Source organism: Periplaneta americana, chromosome 5, assembly GCF_040183065.1.
Source record: "Periplaneta americana isolate PAMFEO1 chromosome 5, P.americana_PAMFEO1_priV1, whole genome shotgun sequence".
In the NCBI taxonomy this organism is placed as follows: Eukaryota; Metazoa; Arthropoda; class Insecta; order Blattodea; family Blattidae; genus Periplaneta; species Periplaneta americana.
Window position 1 is genome coordinate 192,197,005 of NC_091121.1, and position 21,133 is coordinate 192,218,137.

At 38.3% G+C, this 21,133-nt stretch overlaps 1 protein-coding gene across 1 annotated transcript in view; it reads left to right on the plus strand.

The window, feature by feature from the left end:
• Positions 1–21,133, plus strand: part of LOC138700374 (endothelin-converting enzyme homolog) — an 83,168-nt gene that overhangs the window by 38,144 nt on the left and 23,891 nt on the right. The window contains exons 12-15 of the mRNA XM_069826961.1: positions 14,133–14,229; positions 15,675–15,851; positions 17,409–17,521; positions 19,431–19,492. Of these exons, the coding sequence (XP_069683062.1) occupies positions 14,133–14,229; positions 15,675–15,851; positions 17,409–17,521; positions 19,431–19,492 (449 nt within the window). The remainder of the gene's footprint in view (positions 1–14,132; positions 14,230–15,674; positions 15,852–17,408; positions 17,522–19,430; positions 19,493–21,133) is intronic.

A 21,133-nucleotide genomic window follows, 5' to 3' on the forward strand; every position in this document is an offset into this window, starting at 1 on the left:
ATAAAACATATAACTTCACTCATATGTAAAACGCTATGTAAAAGAAAAACTACTTTTATGTTTTGTTGTGTACTATGAACGCGGATGAATACCAACAGTAACACCGCGGTAGTCTGTTCTTGTAAGAGCTGGCGTCACTACGTAAGCACGTGGTACTGAAGTATAGCTTCTGTATCCTCGGTGTGTGTGGTTATTAGTCATAAGATTGGAAACCTTCTGAAAAGCGGAAAAAACAAATAGTCTTAAATATATATAATAAATTATGTGATAATTTAATTACAGTATAATTATAAAGTAAATGTTTCCTAAGCAAACGAATGCACAGTAGTGAAGTTAGGCCTACTTGACGAGTAACGGGAAATGTTTAACATGAAACAGAATGTACAACAGTAGGCGGGAACACGTACTGAGAATCTATGGCGCCAAACAGCGGCCAATGAAGCCTCACTTCAGTCACGTGCTATTGTTTATATTAGGATTTTTCTTACAGCGAAAATATTATAGGCTTATATATGGACTTCTTCTCAATATCAACTTCGGTGGCCTGATTTAGGTTTCTTTCGAAACGGATAATAGGGTCAAGAACAAGAGCCCGTTTTAAGCGTCCGTTGATTGCAATAATGTCTGCCCGTCTAAAAGAACCATCTGATGATACACAATGTACTTCCTCATGAATCTCCCAATTTAAAGTTTTTAACGATGTCGCCAAAGCATGTCGTACACGATGATGTCTAGCATTGATCAGCAGCTCGCCTTTAGGGCATTGTCCAAGCACGTGTCCAAGTGTTTCAAGCTCACTACAGTCTGGATGACGGCAGCGGGTTGTGCTTAGAGTTCTGCCCGGTATTGCGCGAACCGCCGAAATATTGCTTGACATTTTTAAAGCATTGGTCCATTCTGAGGAAGATAGGCCCTTTCGATTGCTTACCCATGAGTTAGCCTTGGGGAGATCACTATAAACAATAACTCCTTTACCACGCAAGGTATGGTTTGTCCAAGTTTGGAATGCGTCATTTCTTAAGTGTTTACAAATTTTACGACCTGACCAGTTGATAGCATCAATAGTTGTGATATTCAATTTTGACAGAGCAGAAACTTTTTCACTTACAAGGTCCCTAACATTGTGGAGATGGGAGTCATCAACACGAAGAAGAGTATTACAGATATTTATATGTTGCACATATGCTTCCCAAGATGCTTTCATTAACGAAAGACCACGATATTTTTTAGGGGAGTAAAGCATTCCGTCTGGACAGTCATGAGGAAGACCAATAAGCTCTTTGCATGCTCCTCTGGTAACTTTATCTAAATCATTAAATCTTTAGCAAAACCTATTTACACTTCAATTTATAAAATCATATTTTTGTAAAAGGCAAAGGTCCAAGAGACCTGGTACTTTTAATAAAAACATCTTAAAACTAAAAAAAATTGGACTGCATGAAGCAACTGCACTTCCATATAGCGGTCAACAGTGACTATTCTGGTGGCTGTTCTCTTCCACATGATACCGTTTTTAACATGGGGATGGCCAATCTGTTATATATGTGATCACTGCTATCACTATTGCAAATTTTACATGCTAATAGATAAAGAATGTAAATGAAGATGTAAAAAGGAACTAAACACAATAACAACGTTCCTGCCTCAGGCCATAGAACCAGGGCTCATCCGCAAACGAGTTATCTGATAATCCCGGGGATCCGTGTCCCCAAACCCTTCCTCTATCACAGGCCTCCACTGTGCGCTCTCCGAGCCGGCTCACAGCTCATGAGCGGAAAGCAGATATTAGCTGCGCTCTGTATAAGGGTGGACTGGAAGAAGGGGTGATCTCGTACAAAATATACACAAAAGGAAGTACTATTACGAGTGCTTATGAAATGAATTCCCGTTCAATATTTGCAAAACTATCTTGGACTATTGTTAATTAATAAAGAAATATTTATTTTACAGAAATAATAGAAATTTTATACCTACTTAAATGTACAATATCATTTTGTTGTATTTTTATTTATTAGTACATCAAAACGAGGTTTTATGCTGTTGGCAGCTGAAAGGAACAGTAGCCTACTGATCGTAATGAAACATCAGTTACAGATGTTCGATGCCTGTCTTTATTAAAGTTGATTATAGAAACAGTTGCTCACTAATACAGAGTGTTTCAAAAATACGGGGCATAATTTCAGGTATGTATTTCCCACATGTAGACAATCAAAATACTTCATTACAACATGTGTCCGGAAATGTTTCATTTCCGAGTTATGGCCTTCACAACATTGAAATTCACCGGAAAGTTTTTCTTTCCGCAGGTCGTTGTCATTACAGCAGATGTTCAAAATGTCCACCTCCTACTTGAATACAGACCTCACATCGATGTCTCATTGACCTGCGAACACGATCCCAAACTCCAGGAGTATTGCGTATGTCCTCAGAACATGCCACAATTCGATTCCGAAGGGATTCCAAATCAGGCACCGGAAACAAATAAACCAATGATTTTAAATGGCCCCACAAGTAGAAATCGAGAGGGTTCAGATCAGGTGAGCGTGGAGGCCAAGCAATTGGGCCACCTCTACCTATCCATCGATCAGGAAACCTTCGATCCCAGTACCTACACAACACTGAATGTAACCTTCGTCTCGGAATGAACTGTCAGATTGCCCTCTTAATGTCTCCTTTGACGGCAACGGCCTGCGGAAAGAAAAACGTTCCGGTGAATTTCAATGTTTTGAAGGCCATAACTCGGAAATAAAGCATTTCCGGACACATGTTGTAATGAACTATTTTGATTGTCTACATGTAGGAAGTACATACCTGAAATTGTGCCCCGTATTTTTGAAACACCCTGTATAAATGTTGAGAAAAACATAGCAATCATTTTCACAGCGAGCTTGTGTAGTCGTGGATATTATTGCTAATGTTTAGTCTTGTAAAACTCAACCAGGCTAGTAGTATTATTCAAACGATCTTTAGCCCTTAGGTCACATTGAAGATCAATAAGTTCGAGCTGTAAATCGTTAAATGTTAAATGTTATGTTCCGTCTTTTAGATTCCTCCATACTGTACTGTAGCAGTAGGTAAGCAACGTGAAACAGTTACTGAGAATAGGCCTACACACTGCACTCCATTAGATAACTGAGTGGTCGTTTCCCTCTCCTCTACCATTAGCAAGTCTATGTTATTCTGACGTATCTTCCTCTCCTTTTCGGCGAGCGGTAAACACGGCTCTCCCGCTCCGAAGGAGCGCTCGCGCTTGCTGAGTGCTGTTTGTGCAGGTATGATTTAGAGAATAACATGGTCTGGCTAGTAATTATTGTTTAATTTTCTGTTTGAATACTGAAATTGTAAAATGTCTGACATTTACAGGTAATATATTAAAAATCTTTAAACCAGTATAATAATAATAATAATAATAATAATAATAATAATAATAATAATAATAATAGGCCTAATAATAGGCCTAATAATAGTAATAACAATAATAATAATAATAATAATAATAATAATAATAATAATAATAATCCGAGGCACGACAGCCATGACCGATCATCAGGTTGTTGGCTCACGTCCACATACTGAAGCAGAGGTGGACGATCATCCAACCAGAATGGAGGTATCGTGTGGTTGGCACATAATCCCTCCAGTCGTTATAGCTTACTTTCGTAACAGGATTTCGCTATCTATCGTAGTTCCCCAAGTACATCACGATGTTGGGTGGGCACCGGTCCCATACACTGGTCGAAAATTCATATGCTCTGTCAGCATCGGAAATCCGTTCTATCCCAAAGACTTCACCATCCTACTTTTACTATTGCAGATGGTACATGGAGAGTGCTGATGGAATGATAGTGGGAAAGAGGAGTATCCCAAGAAAACCATCGGCAACGTTTGCTTTGTCCACTAACTTGGCTGGAGGTCGAACCCAGGCCGCCTGCATGAAAGACCAGCGCTCTAATACTTGAGACACAGACGCGACTGCAACACTGTTAAGTAACGCTACCCCTTACTTCCTTCCCTCCTCCGCCTAGGCCAATTCCACACTGAGCTGTCGAACGTTAGATTCATGAACATAAAAAACTAGTGAGAATTCCGTTCGTCAGTTGGATAACAAAGCACTAACCACACCTCACTGGGCTGGATGGAAACTAATGTTGTATCGCAGTCAAACCAATCGCTGCACAGATAGAACTGATCGAGATGCTATTGGGAGAAATAAAAATTCAATCTCGAATCAAGTACAAACCTTTTATTTTATCTCTGCCCAGGGGCGGCTTTCGAAGGGGGGCTGCGGAGCTGCAGTACCCCCAGACATTCTCTTGTCTCGTTTTATGTTCTGAAATATATTTATTATACAGTCTCTATTTTGGCGGCCGGGTAGCTCAGTTGGTAGAGCAGCTGGCTACGGACTGGAAGGTCCGGGGTTCGATCCCAGGTGGTGACAGGATGTTTTCTCTCGTTGCCAAACTTTCAGAACGGCCCCAAGGTTCACTCAGCCTTCTATAAAATTGAGTACCGAGTCTTTCCCGGGGGTAAAAGGCGGTCAGAGCGTGGTGCCGACCACACCACCTCATTCTAGTGCCGAGGTCATGGAAAGCATGGGGCTCTACCTCCATGCCTCCTAAGTGCCTTCATGGCATGTTACGGGATACCTTTACCTTTTTTTTACAGTCTCTATTTAGCGGCTCGAATTTTTTTTTTAATTTCGCTCTCAATGACATGCACGCAGTCGTTAGTGAAGTCACTTCTTCCCCTGGTGCTGCCAGAGCGAAACGATAGACAAGGACGGATTGGTGAAGCCACTTCCTACCCTGGAGCTCCCAGTCTCGTCTCGGATGCTTTGCGCGTTAGTTTTACCCCTCCCCCTGCTGCCCCTTGCCGTGAATCCAGAGTTTCCAGGCGCTGCAAAATTTGCAGCAGTTTGTCAGTAGCGCGCAGTTTTAAATACATTTTCTTTAACGTTGTGAGTATAACAAGTGCAACAATGTTTAATTCTGTACAATATTTACAGTCTATTCAGTTCAGCACCTTAACAATTCAGGAGAAATGTGAAATTAAGTGCCCTTCAGTTCAATCTCATAATGGAAAGAGCCGCTAAACAAAATAGCCTACAAAGCTCGCATATTTTTTGCTAATTTATCCAGTATCCCTGCTTTCTTCTCTCGATCTCCACACAGTCTGTATTAGAGTAATGTGTTTAAAAACAATTCCATCAGCTGGGGCAACAAGATGGAGTTTTAAAATTAGAACAGTAAATGTTGTTCATGAGAAGAAGGAGCCATTGCTAGAATGTTTTCAAACCATAATGGAATGCGAAACATCTAACAACATCGCAATAAATGATGCAAGCGCCCTGGTGCGTACTCTTGAAGATCCTGAATTCAATTTCTGGCTCAGTGTTTTTCATTTATTGATGTATCATGTAGATATATTATACAACCAACTACAACATCGCCAGTTAGATATTTCTAAGGTTCAAATCTGCATATAAAAAAATTAAGTTATGGTTTATTTCACGACACTCGCAACTGTAGGGGTTATATCAGCGTCGCCGGTGTGCCGGAATTTTGTCCCGCAGGATTCTTTTAAATGCCAGACAATACGGAACAGTGCACAGTTGAGCAGCGAGATCTGTGAAAAAGAAACCCTAAAAAGCGTCGTAAGGTCGAAGGGATTCAGACAAGGGTTGCGGCACCCAAGGAAGTGTGTGACCTTATTATCACACAAGCTTACACCCGATTCCAGTTCATAGATATCTGATATTATCTGCTCATCTGTGTCAAGAAAAATTTGAATGCTACAAAAGCTCATTTCCTGAAAATGACCTAAATGTATGTGTGGAGCTTTTTCCAATGTCCGATAAAGACAAACTAAAAACGAACTCACTGTGTTGTATCAGAGACAATAATTCAGAAATGTCAGTAATCCAGACAAGCTCTTGCAGTTTCTTCTATCTGAGAACTTGCAGGCCTCATTTTCAGAAGTTGTGGAACTACTACCCATAGCTATCGCCGTACCAATGACAACTTCCGATCCAAAACGTTGCTTTTCGTGCTTGAAGAGAGAAAAAATCCTATCTTAGAAATACGATAAGAGAAGAGAGACTGACCGCATTAGCTATGTTTTCCATTGTAAAGACTATGTTAAACGTCATATCGGATTTTAATAAGAAAGTGATTCAAAAGTTTGAAACCTACAAGACAAGGCGCATGGAAGTAATCTTTAAATAACATAAGTTGCATGGTTTATTTTTCTATGCAGCCCCCCTGAATTCAGTACCCACGAGCCGCCACTGGCTCTGCCTCTGTGCAGTGTCATAGTGTGCGGTGAGGGTAAAAGGAGAGGGTTGAATGCTCTTTAATACACTAACGCAGCGATGTCAGACAGGGACTAAACGGAGCGGAGCGCTCCACTAGACTGGTTGCGTGCTCCGGTGTTTCCAGAGACATAAGTAGGCTTCGAGACTTCGGACCCGATAGAGCAGTTCAGTGGGAAATCCGTATAACGGCGTACTGAGTATAGTGGTAAAGCGTACAGTGAGTGGGGGTACTGTAGAATGAATGCCAACAAATACGCAAAGGAAAACGCTCTGGATTTCAAGGTTCTGACGAATAATTTGGTTTTCATACAAACCTATTTTCAAACTGTGTCTGAAACTATTACACGGTTAGAAAAGTCAGAGCAAGAGATGCCGGAAGCCCTCAAATTAGTTGAGGAAATGACACAGAGAATTAATGAGACACCAAGTACACCGGTTACTGAACGTGTAAAACAGAAGTGGAAATCAATTTTATGTAAAAATAACGGATATGGAACATTGTGTAATATAAACAGCAAATTAGTGGACATAGAGTCACCCGAGAATAAAGGACTGTCTCTTAGAAACTGCAATGATATTAGCTTTTTTTCGTTTTGCTCCTATAAAGTCATGCCAGGTAGAGCGCATGTTTTCACAGTACAAACTGTGTTTGGTAGACAACTGAAAAAGATTTCCGTTTGAGGCACTGAAAATGTATTTTGTAGTACATTGCAATTCGGTACTGTAACTGCACTGCCTAAAGACGACCAATAGGATAAATGAAGAAATTAAAATTGCTACATGCTTATTTCCACCATTAACACTGTGTATAATTAAACAAATGCTTATACTATAAAAGACAGGAGAATAAATGTTTTTCACATTATTTTGACATTATCATTGTGTAATGTATATTTACTTTAAGAATGTACATAGGATGTGTGTTCCCCATACTACCGTACTCTACTCTAAATAGCAACGTTGTTACCTCAACAAATCTCTACCTTTCACTACTTGCAGCGAGTCAACAACCTATAGTACATGCATAGTAAGCTTATTGTATCGGGTCCAAAGTCTCGAAGCCTGGACATAAGCAAGTTCAAGCTACGATATAGCTCCACAACCGGTAGGCCTATTGGAGTTTACAACTCTGACACTACTGCTCTAACGTCAACCACTATAGTCGCGACGCTGTTATTCCCGGCGTGACTCCTCCTCTTTTCTTACGTCTTAGGAAGTGAAGACTCTATAAAGTCTAGGTAGGTAGTATCGTTCGCCATTTTTGTTCTTTCGTTGCCGAGCTACCATACGAGGAATCTATTTGCCACACCGTTAAACATTATCATGTCGTAGCTCCTATGACAATAAATGAAACGCACTGTATTTGAGCGGCAAATAAAGTCCTCATGTGGTTTCTGCGAACGCCAACAAAAGAGCCAAAATGGCGGGCGATTATATTAAGTATTTATCGAGACTTAGGAAATGCATAACTTCATCAGCGAATCACAAGACGCACATAAATGTAGCCGACCTGTAACGTGATTGGCTGCCGGAAATTATAGCGACGGGACTATAACATAAGCTACTTGAAATTTAATGGTGATTGAACAGCAGAAATATAGGCCTAATGAAACATCTGTAAAAAAATATAGGCATATATTTATAAATGTGGTGGGCAACCAGGCCAGAAACTGCCAAACAACTTATTATTTTGTATAAGCAAAGTCATCGTTTTTGGCGAGTGAAATAAGTAATGAGAACGTTAAGAACGAGTTACTTATCTTTGCCGCAGTCTGTAAGCGAGAAACTGTGGTTGACAGATTGCTGACGTGACGTAAATTTGGGTGGTACCATTCTCAGCTTCACTGACTCACTGGCTGGGCTTGTACTGAAGAACACGCGCCGAATACGCTGGCGCTGGCTGTATGTACGGTGTGAGACTCAATTCAACGGTCTTGGCTGGTAGAGAACATTACAGGGGAAGCTGGGCGTGAGAATGTATTTAAACTGGTAAGAGATGTTGGCAGGCTAAATGTCTGCCCAATCATCTACCGCAGGGGTTAATACATGTATAATTTTATGAACTGGAGACGTTATCAGTTCAGAAGCTGGCGAATAGGGGCGTGGTTTGAAGTAGCTTTGAAGAAACAATTGATGCATTCCTTTTGCATTCTTCACAGGGCCGGTGAGGTCAGTCCAGCATAGTATAAGATCTTATGGGCGAGCCGAGTTGCCTGCTCGAAGCCTGGGTATGCAGCGAACCTTAGTGCAGTCAGCCGGTGTGGGTTTGCGCTTAGATTGAGAGTTAACATAGTAGATCTTGTAATATCACAGTGTTGGGTCGTAGTGCCCCATCTCGAAATTCCAATCTATTATTAACCATTGCAACACCGCTAAGTAACTCCCCCCTTACTTCCTCTTCCCCCTCCGTCTCGCCCAATTCCACACTGAGCTGCCGAACTTCGCGTAACAAATGACTACGCTAGATGCGCGAGAATAAAAAAACTAGTGAGAATTTCGTTCGTCAGTTGGGTGACTCAGCAGTGGCCACAGCCCCCTGAACTGAACGTTGTGTCTCAGTTTAACCAATCGCTGCTCAGATAGAGTTAATCGAGATGCTATTGGGAGAAGGGGAAAAATGTAATACGGCGAACGCAAAGCTCCGCCCACGTCCCCTTTCCACTTTTCCCCTACAAGCTCACCACACACCCTAGCGGGAAAGAGTGGAAATAGGGGTTTAGGGTGGGGTGACGTCTAGTGTAGGAAAGTGGAACAAAAAGAGTAACGACATCTACGAAGCAAAAGAGGAACTTCGTCCTGTCAGTCTCTCTCCCCCTCTCTCTCCAGCCTCTCCTCTGTTCCTTGCTTCATGTCTCTCTCTTTTTTTTTTCTTACGACTTCGCAGGAGGGGAGATTCGAGCCGAGAAAGTTCGTAACTATTCGTAACTAAACCTAAACGCACGCTTTTTGATCACGCTTTAGACCTCCCGGCTACCGAGGCGAGTTGGGGTAGAAGGGAAAATGAATCTGTTTATGTTTAAGGGAACTGCCATAACGTATTGCAGAAGGGGACAATGACCGAATAGCGTGGGTAGAAACTGGGGGGCTTGTGAATGTCGCTTGGTAGGGGTTGACTACGGGGTTGGCATAAGTGTTAACGCGCGGAGCTTCATTGTGTCCGTGTCCAACTTCGTGTACAGACGTATAACCACGTGTAGTGATGATCCGTACCGAAGACGTGTACTTCTTCCTGAAAATGTCCAGGGAGAATTGAAGGCGGATACGGTAAGGTACTGTGAGGAGCTTGGACTACTTGCTAGTCATTACGAGTGTCCAACCTGTGGGAAAAAAAGACTAATGTGTTACTTCGAGGATGTGCAAAGTTAACAGGTGAGTGTTGTTTAATGAAAACCACATTACATTGTGTTGTGTTGTGTCAGTACATGTTGTGGACAGTTGTCTAATGCGTATTGCATTGTGGTTGTGGACAGTTGTCTAATGCGTATTGTCTAATGCGTATTACAATGTGGTATGCAAACCACATTACATTGTGTTGTGTTGTGTTGTGTCAGTACATGTTGTGGACAGTTGTCTAATGCGTATTGTCTAATGCATATTACAATGTGGTAGGCAAACCACATTACATTGTGTTGTGTTGTGTTGTGTCAGTACATGTTGTGGACAGTTGTCTAATGCGTATTGCATTGTGGTTGTGGACAGTTGTCTAATGCGTATTACAATGTGGTATGCAAACCACATTACATTGTGTTGTGTTGTGTCAGTACATGTTGTGGACAGTTGTCTAATGCGTATTGCATTGTGGTTATGGACAGTTGTCTAATGCGTATTGTCTAATGCATATTACAATGTGGTAGGCAAACCACATTACATTGTGTTGTGTTGTGTTGTGTCAGTACATGTTGTGGACAGTTGTCTAATGCGTATTGCATTGTGGTTGTGGACAGTTGTCTAATGCGTATTACAATGTGGTAGGCAAACCACATTACATTGTGTTGTGTTGTGTTGTGTCAGTACATGTTGTGGACAGTTGTCTAATGCGTATTGCATTGTGGTTGTGGACAGTTGTCTAATGCGTATTACAATGTGGTAGGCAAACCACATTACATTGTGTTGTGTTGTGTTGTGTCAGTACATGTTGTGGACAGTTGTCTAATGCGTATTGCATTGTGGTTATGGACAGTTGTCTAATGCGTATTACAATGTGGTAGGCAAACCACATTACATTGTGTTGTGTTGTGTTGTGTCAGTACATGTTGTGGACAGTTGTCTAATGCGTATTGCATTGTGGTTGTGGACAGTTGTCTAATGCGTATTGTCTAATGCGTATTACAATGTGGTAGGCAAACCACATTACATTGTGTTGTGTTGTGTTGTGTCAGTACATGTTGTGGACAGTTGTCTAATGCGTATTGTCTAATGCGTATTGCATTGTGGTTGTGGACAGTTGTCTAATGCGTATTGTCTAATGCGTATTACAATGTGGTAGGCAAACCACATTACATTGTGTTGTGTTGTGTTGTGTCAGTACATGTTGTGGACAGTCGTCTAATGCGTATTGTCTAATGCGTATTGCATTGTGGTTGTGGACAGTTGTCTAATGCGTATTGTCTAATGCATATTACAATGTGGTAGGCAGTGATCCATCGAAGCGGGACAGATAGTAGAGAGAGACAGTAGAGAGAGAGAGAGAGAGCATGCGAGCGAGGTGCCGAGAGGCGCGGGTGGGGATAACTTCCCCTACTGGCGTTCGCCGTAATACGTTTTTGCCGGGAGAAGTAATACTTCAATCTCGAATCAAGTAAAAGGATAGGTGTATAATAAATGTGGTGGTAAAAGTTACGGTTGCACAAACTTGCAACCAGGCCAAAAACTGCCACGCACCTAATTTTATGTATAAGATCTTAGGGTCGTTGGAGAAATTTGTCAATGAAATTTATTTATCTGAATTAAATGAGTGTATTATATTATTTTCATACGTAACATGTAATACAAATTTCACAAGTGCGAAATTAATACGCAGAATGAACCGTAAGTAACGTCATTAATTTCAAAGGGCTATTCTTTGAGATATTACAAACAGAAAAGTTATTCATTTTCGATAAATAGTAATATGCGTTACAAGAGCGGTATGCTGAAGTTTTCATGTTCGAGGAAAAGTTTGAAAAAGCGAAACGTAGTTGAGCTTTTTTAATTTCCGAGAATTGAAAGAAAACATACCGCTCGTGTATCGTACATTATTTTGTGCGATGATCGTTTATTACATATCTGAAAGAGGAATTTCTAATTAGTTGCAATGAAATCTCCATCTTGGTTTCTGTTCAATGACGGCAAATTTGCAAAACAAAAATATCTATCTTCAACATTGTTGCTTTAAAATGTTTTCTGTGTTTACTATACTCTAGCAGGCCGTGATATACGTCTGTCTTCCCCCCCCCCAGTCTATAAATGCGAATTTAAAACAAACGGTAAGGTTATGTAATGATTTATTTTTCATTTTAATATTTTAACAATATTATTTATATAACATATTGCAGTAATAACATCGGCAAGTTTGCAAATCAAGATTTCAGGTATAACTCCCTGTAAAGTTGATTTGAATAATTTCGAGGGAAAAATTGTACCGGAGCCGGGTATCGAACCCGGGACCTTTGGTTTAACGTACCAACGCTCTACCACTGAGCTACCCGGGAACTCTGACCGACACCGATCCAATTTTTCCCTCTATATCCACAGACCTCAAAGTGGCCTGACAACCGTCAAGCAACCAACTTCGAGTGCACACTAACTCCGTGTGACTTAAATTGTGGTTTTCTGTTAACGAACAGTGACGTGTATTATGCAAATCAAGATTGTTGATTTTTTTCACGGCTTCCTTAATGTTACTTGCATCACGAATGCAGCAACTTTAGTGGAGTTGTAGAGTTTACTTAATTTTTGCAAATATTTAAAAACAATAATTGACAGTGCAATTTAGGTGAAATTGCAGTGGTAAGTTTCCAATTTATAATTATTACTATATTGAACATTCTAAAAATATGTTAAAAGCCTAAAGCAGTAAAATCAATATGTCACTTAAGCGGTAAGAAGAGGGAAATTGTTATGTGTGTTAGGTTGGGAATACTGAATGTGAATTTTAGACTTTCCGCGGATTGGTTTTGTGCGGAAACCAAGCAAATACGCACGATCTCGCACAAAAAATGTTTATGTGAAATATTTCATAGTGTGTTTTGGGAAAGCCATTGATTTAATTCCCAATATGCTCAGTCAAATTAAGAGAGCACTGTATTATCAACAGTAATCTCACTAGACGTTTTGATTTATCTAGAGAAAATCAAAACTCGAGTGGGATTTAATTGACTATTACACAATTAGAAGAAAGTATATAAAGATCAGAAGTAACGAAGTACTCCAATACAATAAAATATTAATTGACTTACGAAAATACAACTGTCTTCAAATGTATTATTGTACCATCTCAACATTACAAATATTACGCTAGATGCATGCTAAATGGCAGTAGTGTCTTTATATAGACACTGTAATGATTACTATTCAATAAATCTTAATATTAAACAATCTCTGATACGCGACTATCCATAATATCATATAGCAGAAGCTATAACATAACCTAACTAATATGCACAAGTGTTAGAAAAGTTTTAATTAACGACGATGACATAAAAAATAAACATGAATAATTTTAAAAGGAATAATTATTGAATGTACAATTTTCAAATTTGAATGTGGTTGGTGGTTCAATTGATGTTATATTGGACGTGTGCGTAATAGAAGTGGAACTCGTTGATTTAGGCCTACATGGTGTATTCAACTTATTCAGAATTTCCGAATGGTGCTCTTCATTTATTTGTAAATCGGATTTCAGAAGATGCATAGGTATGATCAGTGATGTTTATTAATTCTTGTTCTTGAATGCCAATGCGAGTCATATTTGAAACTACTGTGCATCGACTGGAGTGGTTTGTAATTTTATATATATTTTTGACGTCCAGACCAGCGCAGTTTCAAATGTTGGCAAACAAAGAAACAAATGCTAGGGACGCGATAAAATTAAACAAATGCTAGGGACGCGATAAAATTGTGCGATAAGCAGCCATGATTGGTTGAAATACGTCCTTTCGTACCGTTTTATTGGTCAAAAGTAGTATGACGTAGTAAGAGTGTAATAGTCATAATAAATGATTGAAAGAATTTTAGTTTTGTCCTTTAAATGTGCAGAAATTTTATCCGAACAAATGTAACATTTTAAAATTCCTTTTCAGAACGGAAAGTTACATTCGTGGGGATCAAATCTCTGCATATTTAAATGAAAAAAACTAAAATTCTTTCAATCATTTTCTTAAAGTCACTGAGCATATTGGGAATTAAATCAATGGCTTTTCAAAAACACGTTATGAAATGTTTCATAATTTTTATCTTGGAAAGGAAGCAAAAACGAGTAAAATTATATTCAACTTAAATAACGTTCTAAAATTAATGACAATAGTTACGGTTCACCCTGTAGATCATATTATTTTATTTATTTGCAACAAATTTTGTATGTAATATTTTATGGTAAAACTAAAAATTACGAAGTTAGGAATAATATCCCACACGTTTTGCATATCGTATATTAGAGAGTTATTGGAATAAATCGTGCAAATATTCCCACAAAGACAACCAAAGCTGGCTAAATTGAAAATATGAAGAGTGGTAAGAAAATTATAAGGTTAGTTAAGTAAATGTTAGATAAACAAAAGCAGAGACATTAATATTAAAATGTTCAGTTTATGATTAACTATAAATTTATCTCGTCTTGCAGATGGCAGACTTGTCTGAAGTATACGAGGAAGATGTTGAGAGACGCTGTCAGCGCCACAATGGCGGCACGTTACGACATATCAGATGCAGTTTCCAAGGTAACGTTATTCTTCGTTTATTTTCCAAGCTGCCAAATAGAATTCCTTCCTACGTAGATGAGTCAGCAGTAACTAAAAAGGCAATGACTATAATATTAGATATTACAGTAAGGTTTACTGTATACATCACATGTGAACAATATTATGAACGTTGTAATGATATGAGACTAAAAGTAAGATTAAAATATAAAAATGAGCTAACTCTATTCAATGCCTTACTATGCCTGTGAGGATTTGCAAATTACAATATTTTGTTACAAGGTATTCACTTTTCCATATCATGGTGTAAGATTCTAGCCTGTTATAACTGCCTATATTTTGTAGATCTTGGTGTGATGACTTGCAAAGAATATATCCATGATAATATAAGTATATTTTAATTGTTGACAGTTGGGGTATCCACAATTGAACATTATAAAACTAATTCACATAATTTTTAATAGGTTTTATCCTCATAAGATAGTAAACATGAAGCCTATTGTTTGTGTAGATAACACTGAGAGTATTGATATTGTAAAATGACAGAGTGTATCTGATGATGTTGACATGCTCAACGAAAACGTTCATACATCACACAACTTATTATGTAAAGGTTAACACCTAACAAATATGCAGAATAAATATGGGAAATGCGTGTTATTATTCGGTTGAGAAGCTCTTATCATCCAGTCTGCTGTCCAAAAATCTGAAAGTTAGAATTTATAAAACAGTTATATTACCGGTTCTTCTGTATGGTTGTGAAACTTGGACTCTCACTCTGAGAGAGGAACATAGGTTCAGGGTGTTTGAGAATAAGGTGCTTAGGAAAAAATTTGGGGCTAAGCGGTATGAAGTTACAGGAGAATGGAGAAAGTTACACAACACAGAACTGCACGCATTGTATTCTTCACCTGACATAATTAGGAACATTAAATCCAGACGTTTGAGATGGGCAGGGCATGTAGCACGTATGGGCGAATCCAGAAATGCATATAGAGTGTTAGTTGGGAGACCGGAGGGAAAAAGACCTTTAGGGAGGCCGAGACGTAGATGGGAGGATAATATTAAAATGGATTTGAGGGAGGTGGGGTATGATGATAGAGACTGGATTAATCTTGCTCAGGATAGGGACCGCTGGCGGGCTTATGTGAGGGCGGCAATGAACCTTCGGGTTCCTTAAAAGCCATTTGTAAGTAAGTAAGTAACACCTAACAAAATATATAAAGTAGTAAAGTCAACGACTGAAAAATAAATGTCTAACCTATTACATGTAAGATATTCTAAAATTAATTTGCAAAAGATAATCTGTCCACTTGGAATATGCATACTGTGGTGGTGGTGGTGGTGGTGGTGGTGGTGGTGGTGGTGGTGGTGGTGGTGGTCAACTACGAGTGAAGTGAACTAAACTTATTCTTAATTGTGCAGTCAAACACGTGGGCCCAAAGATAGTACCTCGCTGGTTTCAGGTGTCTGATATGATGGTCGATGTTAAAGAAGGCTTCATTTCCCTGGTTAGAGAGTCGGATTGGTTGGACGACGACACCAAGAAGGCCGTTGTGGACAAGGCGGAAGACATCGCTACCTACTGCGGCTACCAGGACTTCGTCTTGAACATCTCACAGAGTGACGACTACTACGCTTCGGTGAGTCCGTGATGTAGTGTGCGAATTTATTTTTCGAGATTCGATACTGTGCATAAAGTTTCTGTTATATATTTCAGTATCTTCAGCAACATTTGTAAATAACGTCATTGAACAGTTTCATAAAGGGACTCTATTGAACGATTAATTCGTACAGAACTAGGTGCATTTGCAAGGTGTTACGGCATGTAAGATAATTTATCATTAAAATTCTGTAACAAAGTCGTGCGCACTCGTCGAAGGGCTAGAACGTCGGCTTTCCCCGTCAGAGACCCGGTTTCAAATAGAATTTGAGGTGGACAAAGAGCGTTTTTTGGGTCAGCTTCCTTCCATCTGGTAACCTCCACTTATCCATTACAGCTTTTTCATTCGTATGTAGTGTATATTTGTTTGTTTTATTTTGTTTTTTTGTTTTTTGTGTTTTGTTTGTTTTTTGTTTATTTTTTTCTTTTTGTTTTTTGTTTGTTTTGTTTTTCTTTTTTGTTCTTTGTTTTTTGTTTTGTTTGAAAGTACACAGGCATTACTGCCCATAACAACACCTTCTTAACATTTTTATTTCACAAGAGAAAAGAAGAAAATAGTTCATAATATAAAAGAAATTTATACATGGTGTTTCCGGGCTAGTGTTACAAACTTTCAGGGATGATGGGGAAGAGCACATGCATTAATTTGAGATAAGGAACCCTGGTCCGGAAATGACCGAATCGAAAGTTATAAGCAAAAATAGTTGTGTGGAAATGAAATAATTTTATTCCTCTATAATATCTTATTTATATCTATTTGTCTGTACTCCTTACACATACTGTATTCATCTGACGTTCTTTACGTTGTCTACTTACAGTATTCCATTCAGTGCGCTGTCTGAGGGGTGGGGACAGGAAATTACACTAAAGCAATGCAGATAGCGTAATGTGTAACGGACATGGTCGGTCCTGATATGCACGTCTGTAGACAGCAGTGTATGTGTACAAGTTGCAGTGTCCAGTCGATCAGTCATAGTGAAATGGAGGAGTACACGAGAGCGGAATATGCAGACATGATTTTCGAATACGGATGAGCCAATGGGAACAGTAGACAAGCTCACAGATTGTATCGGGGCAAGTACCCACGTAGGAGACATCCTGCCCATACGATCTTTCCACGACTGTTCCAAAGGTTAAGGGAGGGAGGGCACGTGGTGTGAAATTACAATTGCATTTCCACAGAACTATTTTTGCTTGTAAATTTCGACTCAGTCATTTCCGGACCATGGTTCCTGGTCTCAAATTGATACATGTGTCTACTCATAGAATTTCACCGAATACTGTTTGATGACGTGTTGAAGAAACTCGCCTAGGAAAATGTGAAGTTTGTTTCACAAACCTGGATATGCAGCGAACCTTAGCACAGTCAACTGATTTGGATGAGAATGCACCTAGCCTGAGTTTAACGCAATAGTTCACCATGATGCACGTAGAGCTACAGTTTCCCTTTCTCCCTTCAGGATGATAATAATAAATGTGTTATTTTTATGACAATGAAATCTTGTATATACACTCGTACTAATACCATTTTTTGTAGTTTGACTTACAGGAAAAGCAACATCTGTTAAACATTCTTAGAATTATTTCGTATGACATGGAATTCTTCTTGGAGAATGGATACGATGAATTTTGGGACTGGAGAAATAGCAGGTAAGCAAATAACTTCTTAGGTCTGCAGAACAGTACAGCAAATGTTACAAATATGGAATACCATTTTGTTTTTTCGTTTTGGAACCTGCATGTTTTGAATACTGAACGTAAAATACCGCTGAATGCTGAATGGCTCTGTGAATGATACACCGAACGTAGAAGTTCGCAAGATATTATTTTAGAAAGATAATTTCCTCAAAATCTAACACATTTCCTTCATAAAAATGTAGGTATAAATATGGAATACTACAAGTTACAAGATTAACAACATCGCAAAGTCAAAATGGCGTCTACTAACAAAAGCACAGAACAAGCATTCAACATCATCATTAGAAGGTGTTTTTTCAACGGTAATACTGAATCCAGATGAATCGTCTCTCACGTCTTTTCTAGAACTTGTCTTATGGCTTCTTGCATTGCCTTTTCATTCCACTGTTTTCTAAGTTTCTTGGAAGGTGAGGTTTTCCCTCCTTCTACAGGTGCCAACACTAGTAACGAAACAGAAAACCGGGGTATAAAGATGGAATATAATAATAGGTTCTACTAATAATAGCCTACTAGTATTTCATATTTTTGACACACTGATGTAAATAATAACCTCAAAACATATCATAATTTAAGACGAAACCAATTAAATATCATCATCATCCATCACGAATTAGGCCTCTGTAGACCTGTTTCGGCCCCATCTAGCAGTCTTCTTAAAGGTCTTCCTGGTCGACGATGTCCTCTAGGTTTATACTGCATCATAATTTTTGGGATTCTTGAATTTTCCATTCTTCTTACATGATCTAGCCAATTGAATTTGTATCTGCTGATTTTTTCTTCTACTGACTCTACTTATAATTGTTCTAAAATTTCTTCATTCCTTTTTCGGTCTAAAAGAGTATATCCTGCTGTCCTGAAAAATTTCATTTCCGTTGCTTTAATTCTGTTCATGTTTTTGTTTTTTTTCTTTAATGTCCAAATCTCGCTTCCGTATAAAAGGGTAGTGTATTATATATTTTTATTCTTGTAGATTTTTGTACTGATTTAGCTTTTAATGTATTGTTTATTATTCCTAGAATTTGTGTAAATTTGGTAATTTTCTTGTTCACATCTTTTTCATTTTGATAAGATATTTCACAACCCAGATAATTGAAATTTTGCACTTGTTCGAGGCATTGGTTATTGTGTATTATCTTATTTCTGACTGGGTCTTGTCCTAAAATTAAACATACGTTGCTATAAACGTAAATTATTTCCTTTAACAATATACAGAGTGTTTCCGGCTGGTGTTACTAACTTTCAGGGATGATGGGGAAGGACAAATGTATCAATTTGAGACAAGGAACCATGGACCGGAGATGACTGAGTCGAAAGTTGTAAGCAAAAATAGTTGTGTGGAAATGGAATTGTAATATGGCACCATGTGCCCTCCTTCCCTTAACCTTTGGAACAGTCGTGGAAAGATGGTATGGGCCGGATGTCTCCTACGTGGGTACTCGGCCCGATACAATTTGTGAGCTTGTCTACTGTTCCCATTGGCTCATTCGTATTCGAAAATCAGGTCTGTTAATCCGCTGTCGTGTACTCCTCCATTTCACTAGGACTGATCGACTGGACACTGCAACTTGTACACATACACTGCTGTCTACAGACGTGCATATCAGGACCGACCATGTCCGTTACACATTAAGCTATCTGCTTATGCAACTTACTTACTATAATACTCGCATATTTATAAATAATATTGCAGCTTAAATATTAGAAAGTGGTGTTTTTCTGTTAATCTATTTTCTGTAGCTATTTTTATGCAATTCACTTGTAAAATATCTTTTTAATAATAATACGTTTTCTAGTTTTACAATGAAAATCCATGAATTTCAATGACAATAACTAATTGAATATTGCAATTTTATGGTTTCAGTTGGATGTACCGTGATCCCCTTAAAGTGGATGCAACATATTTCACAGAGGACAATCTAATAAGTAAGTAGGACATTTTTCTTCCATACAAATTTGCACAGTAGCTCTCTCGCTTTGGATTTATATGGCCAAGAGAACCGGAGTACATAATGTTACACCAGCGAATAGGGATTATAAAGAATGGACACTTCGCGTCGGTACCTTTGATGTAGCCGGACTGATTTCAATGACCTTCAAGCCAGCTAGAGCGTCAGATTCTGCTTTTTCCCTAGAGTTGGCGCTGACATCACACCAGCTAGCAGTCGACACAGCGGAAATATAGGTAACACATATAATTAATACATCTAGGTACATTATATACTCAAATAAAATAAATTGGATCCGTAAAATAATAAACCCGTCATTAACTGTAATGTCTAGACTCTAGAGTTCCTTTATAATGAGAGTTGAGACGTTGACCCCAACAACAATTAAAATATGTAATGATTTGATAGCGCTGAAAATGGAAAAACAAAACTCTTATGAGAAGTAAAACCATATACCTATATTATATTATATTATATTATATTATATTATATTATATTATATTATATTATATTATATTATATTATATTATATTATACTAGTGGCTTGTGCAGCAAATACTGCTGCAAACTAAGTTCGTTAGACGTTCATATAAAAATTTTTCAGATTTATTTTCAATGAAGAATACTTGTCTTTTTGATAGTTATTTGCTTCCATAATAATGAAACATACTCCCTCTGAATGGATTTTTTAGGCCAAATGCTTTTTCTTGAACCTATCCAACTTCAGTTTTTGAGTTTCAACGCGAAAACGCAAGTATCAATGTCAGGACGATAGCAGTAGCTATTTCAGGTCATTGTGGATTGTAGGCAAAAGTTAAAAAAAATGTCAGGTTGCTAAGCTTTCGAACAATAGCATTTTCGTATAGCTGCTGCATGTAGAACTTGAAATGTAGAGCGTAAAATCATTTTATCCTACTAAGAGATCTTGCTGAAATGATCTGGAGACTACAAAATTTTCTAGGCCTCTTATTTTATCAGTAAGTAGGCCCTAATAACTTTTGATCTGTCCTTAGGAACTGTAATTTTTGCGCTCTCTCGAGCCAATACTGAAGACAATGACACATATCAATATCTACACTACACCGCCATTAATTATATGAAAAAGACCCAACCCCACTGGGTTAATAAGTATAAAAATATTTGATTTTTAATAACAATATTATTATCTTACTTAAGTTTCGTAGTTATATATAGCAGCCACTCAGTAAATTATAGAAATGAAGATCTAAATTAAGATATTCTCTACATTTACTTACATAACCACAAAACGTTTCACTTTCATGTCATGAATATAGCATCAGTATTATGTACAATTAATGAAAAATAGACGCATCATGATATTAACTATAATAATATTTCATTTCTAATGGTAATAATGTCAACAAACCACCTCAAGTTTCGTAGATTTGAATATCCAATACACAGCTGTACTCAGAAAATTATACACTGCAGAATCAGTTTTTAATAACAAATTGAATTGAGCTCTAAATATGTCGGCAATCCTGCAGGTCATGGCCTTTGTGTAACAGCCTATTGTTTATTGTAGTGTGTGTTTTGTTCTGAAATTCAATCAAGTCGGCCGTGATTGAATAAACTTAGTTCTCAAAACTGACAACAG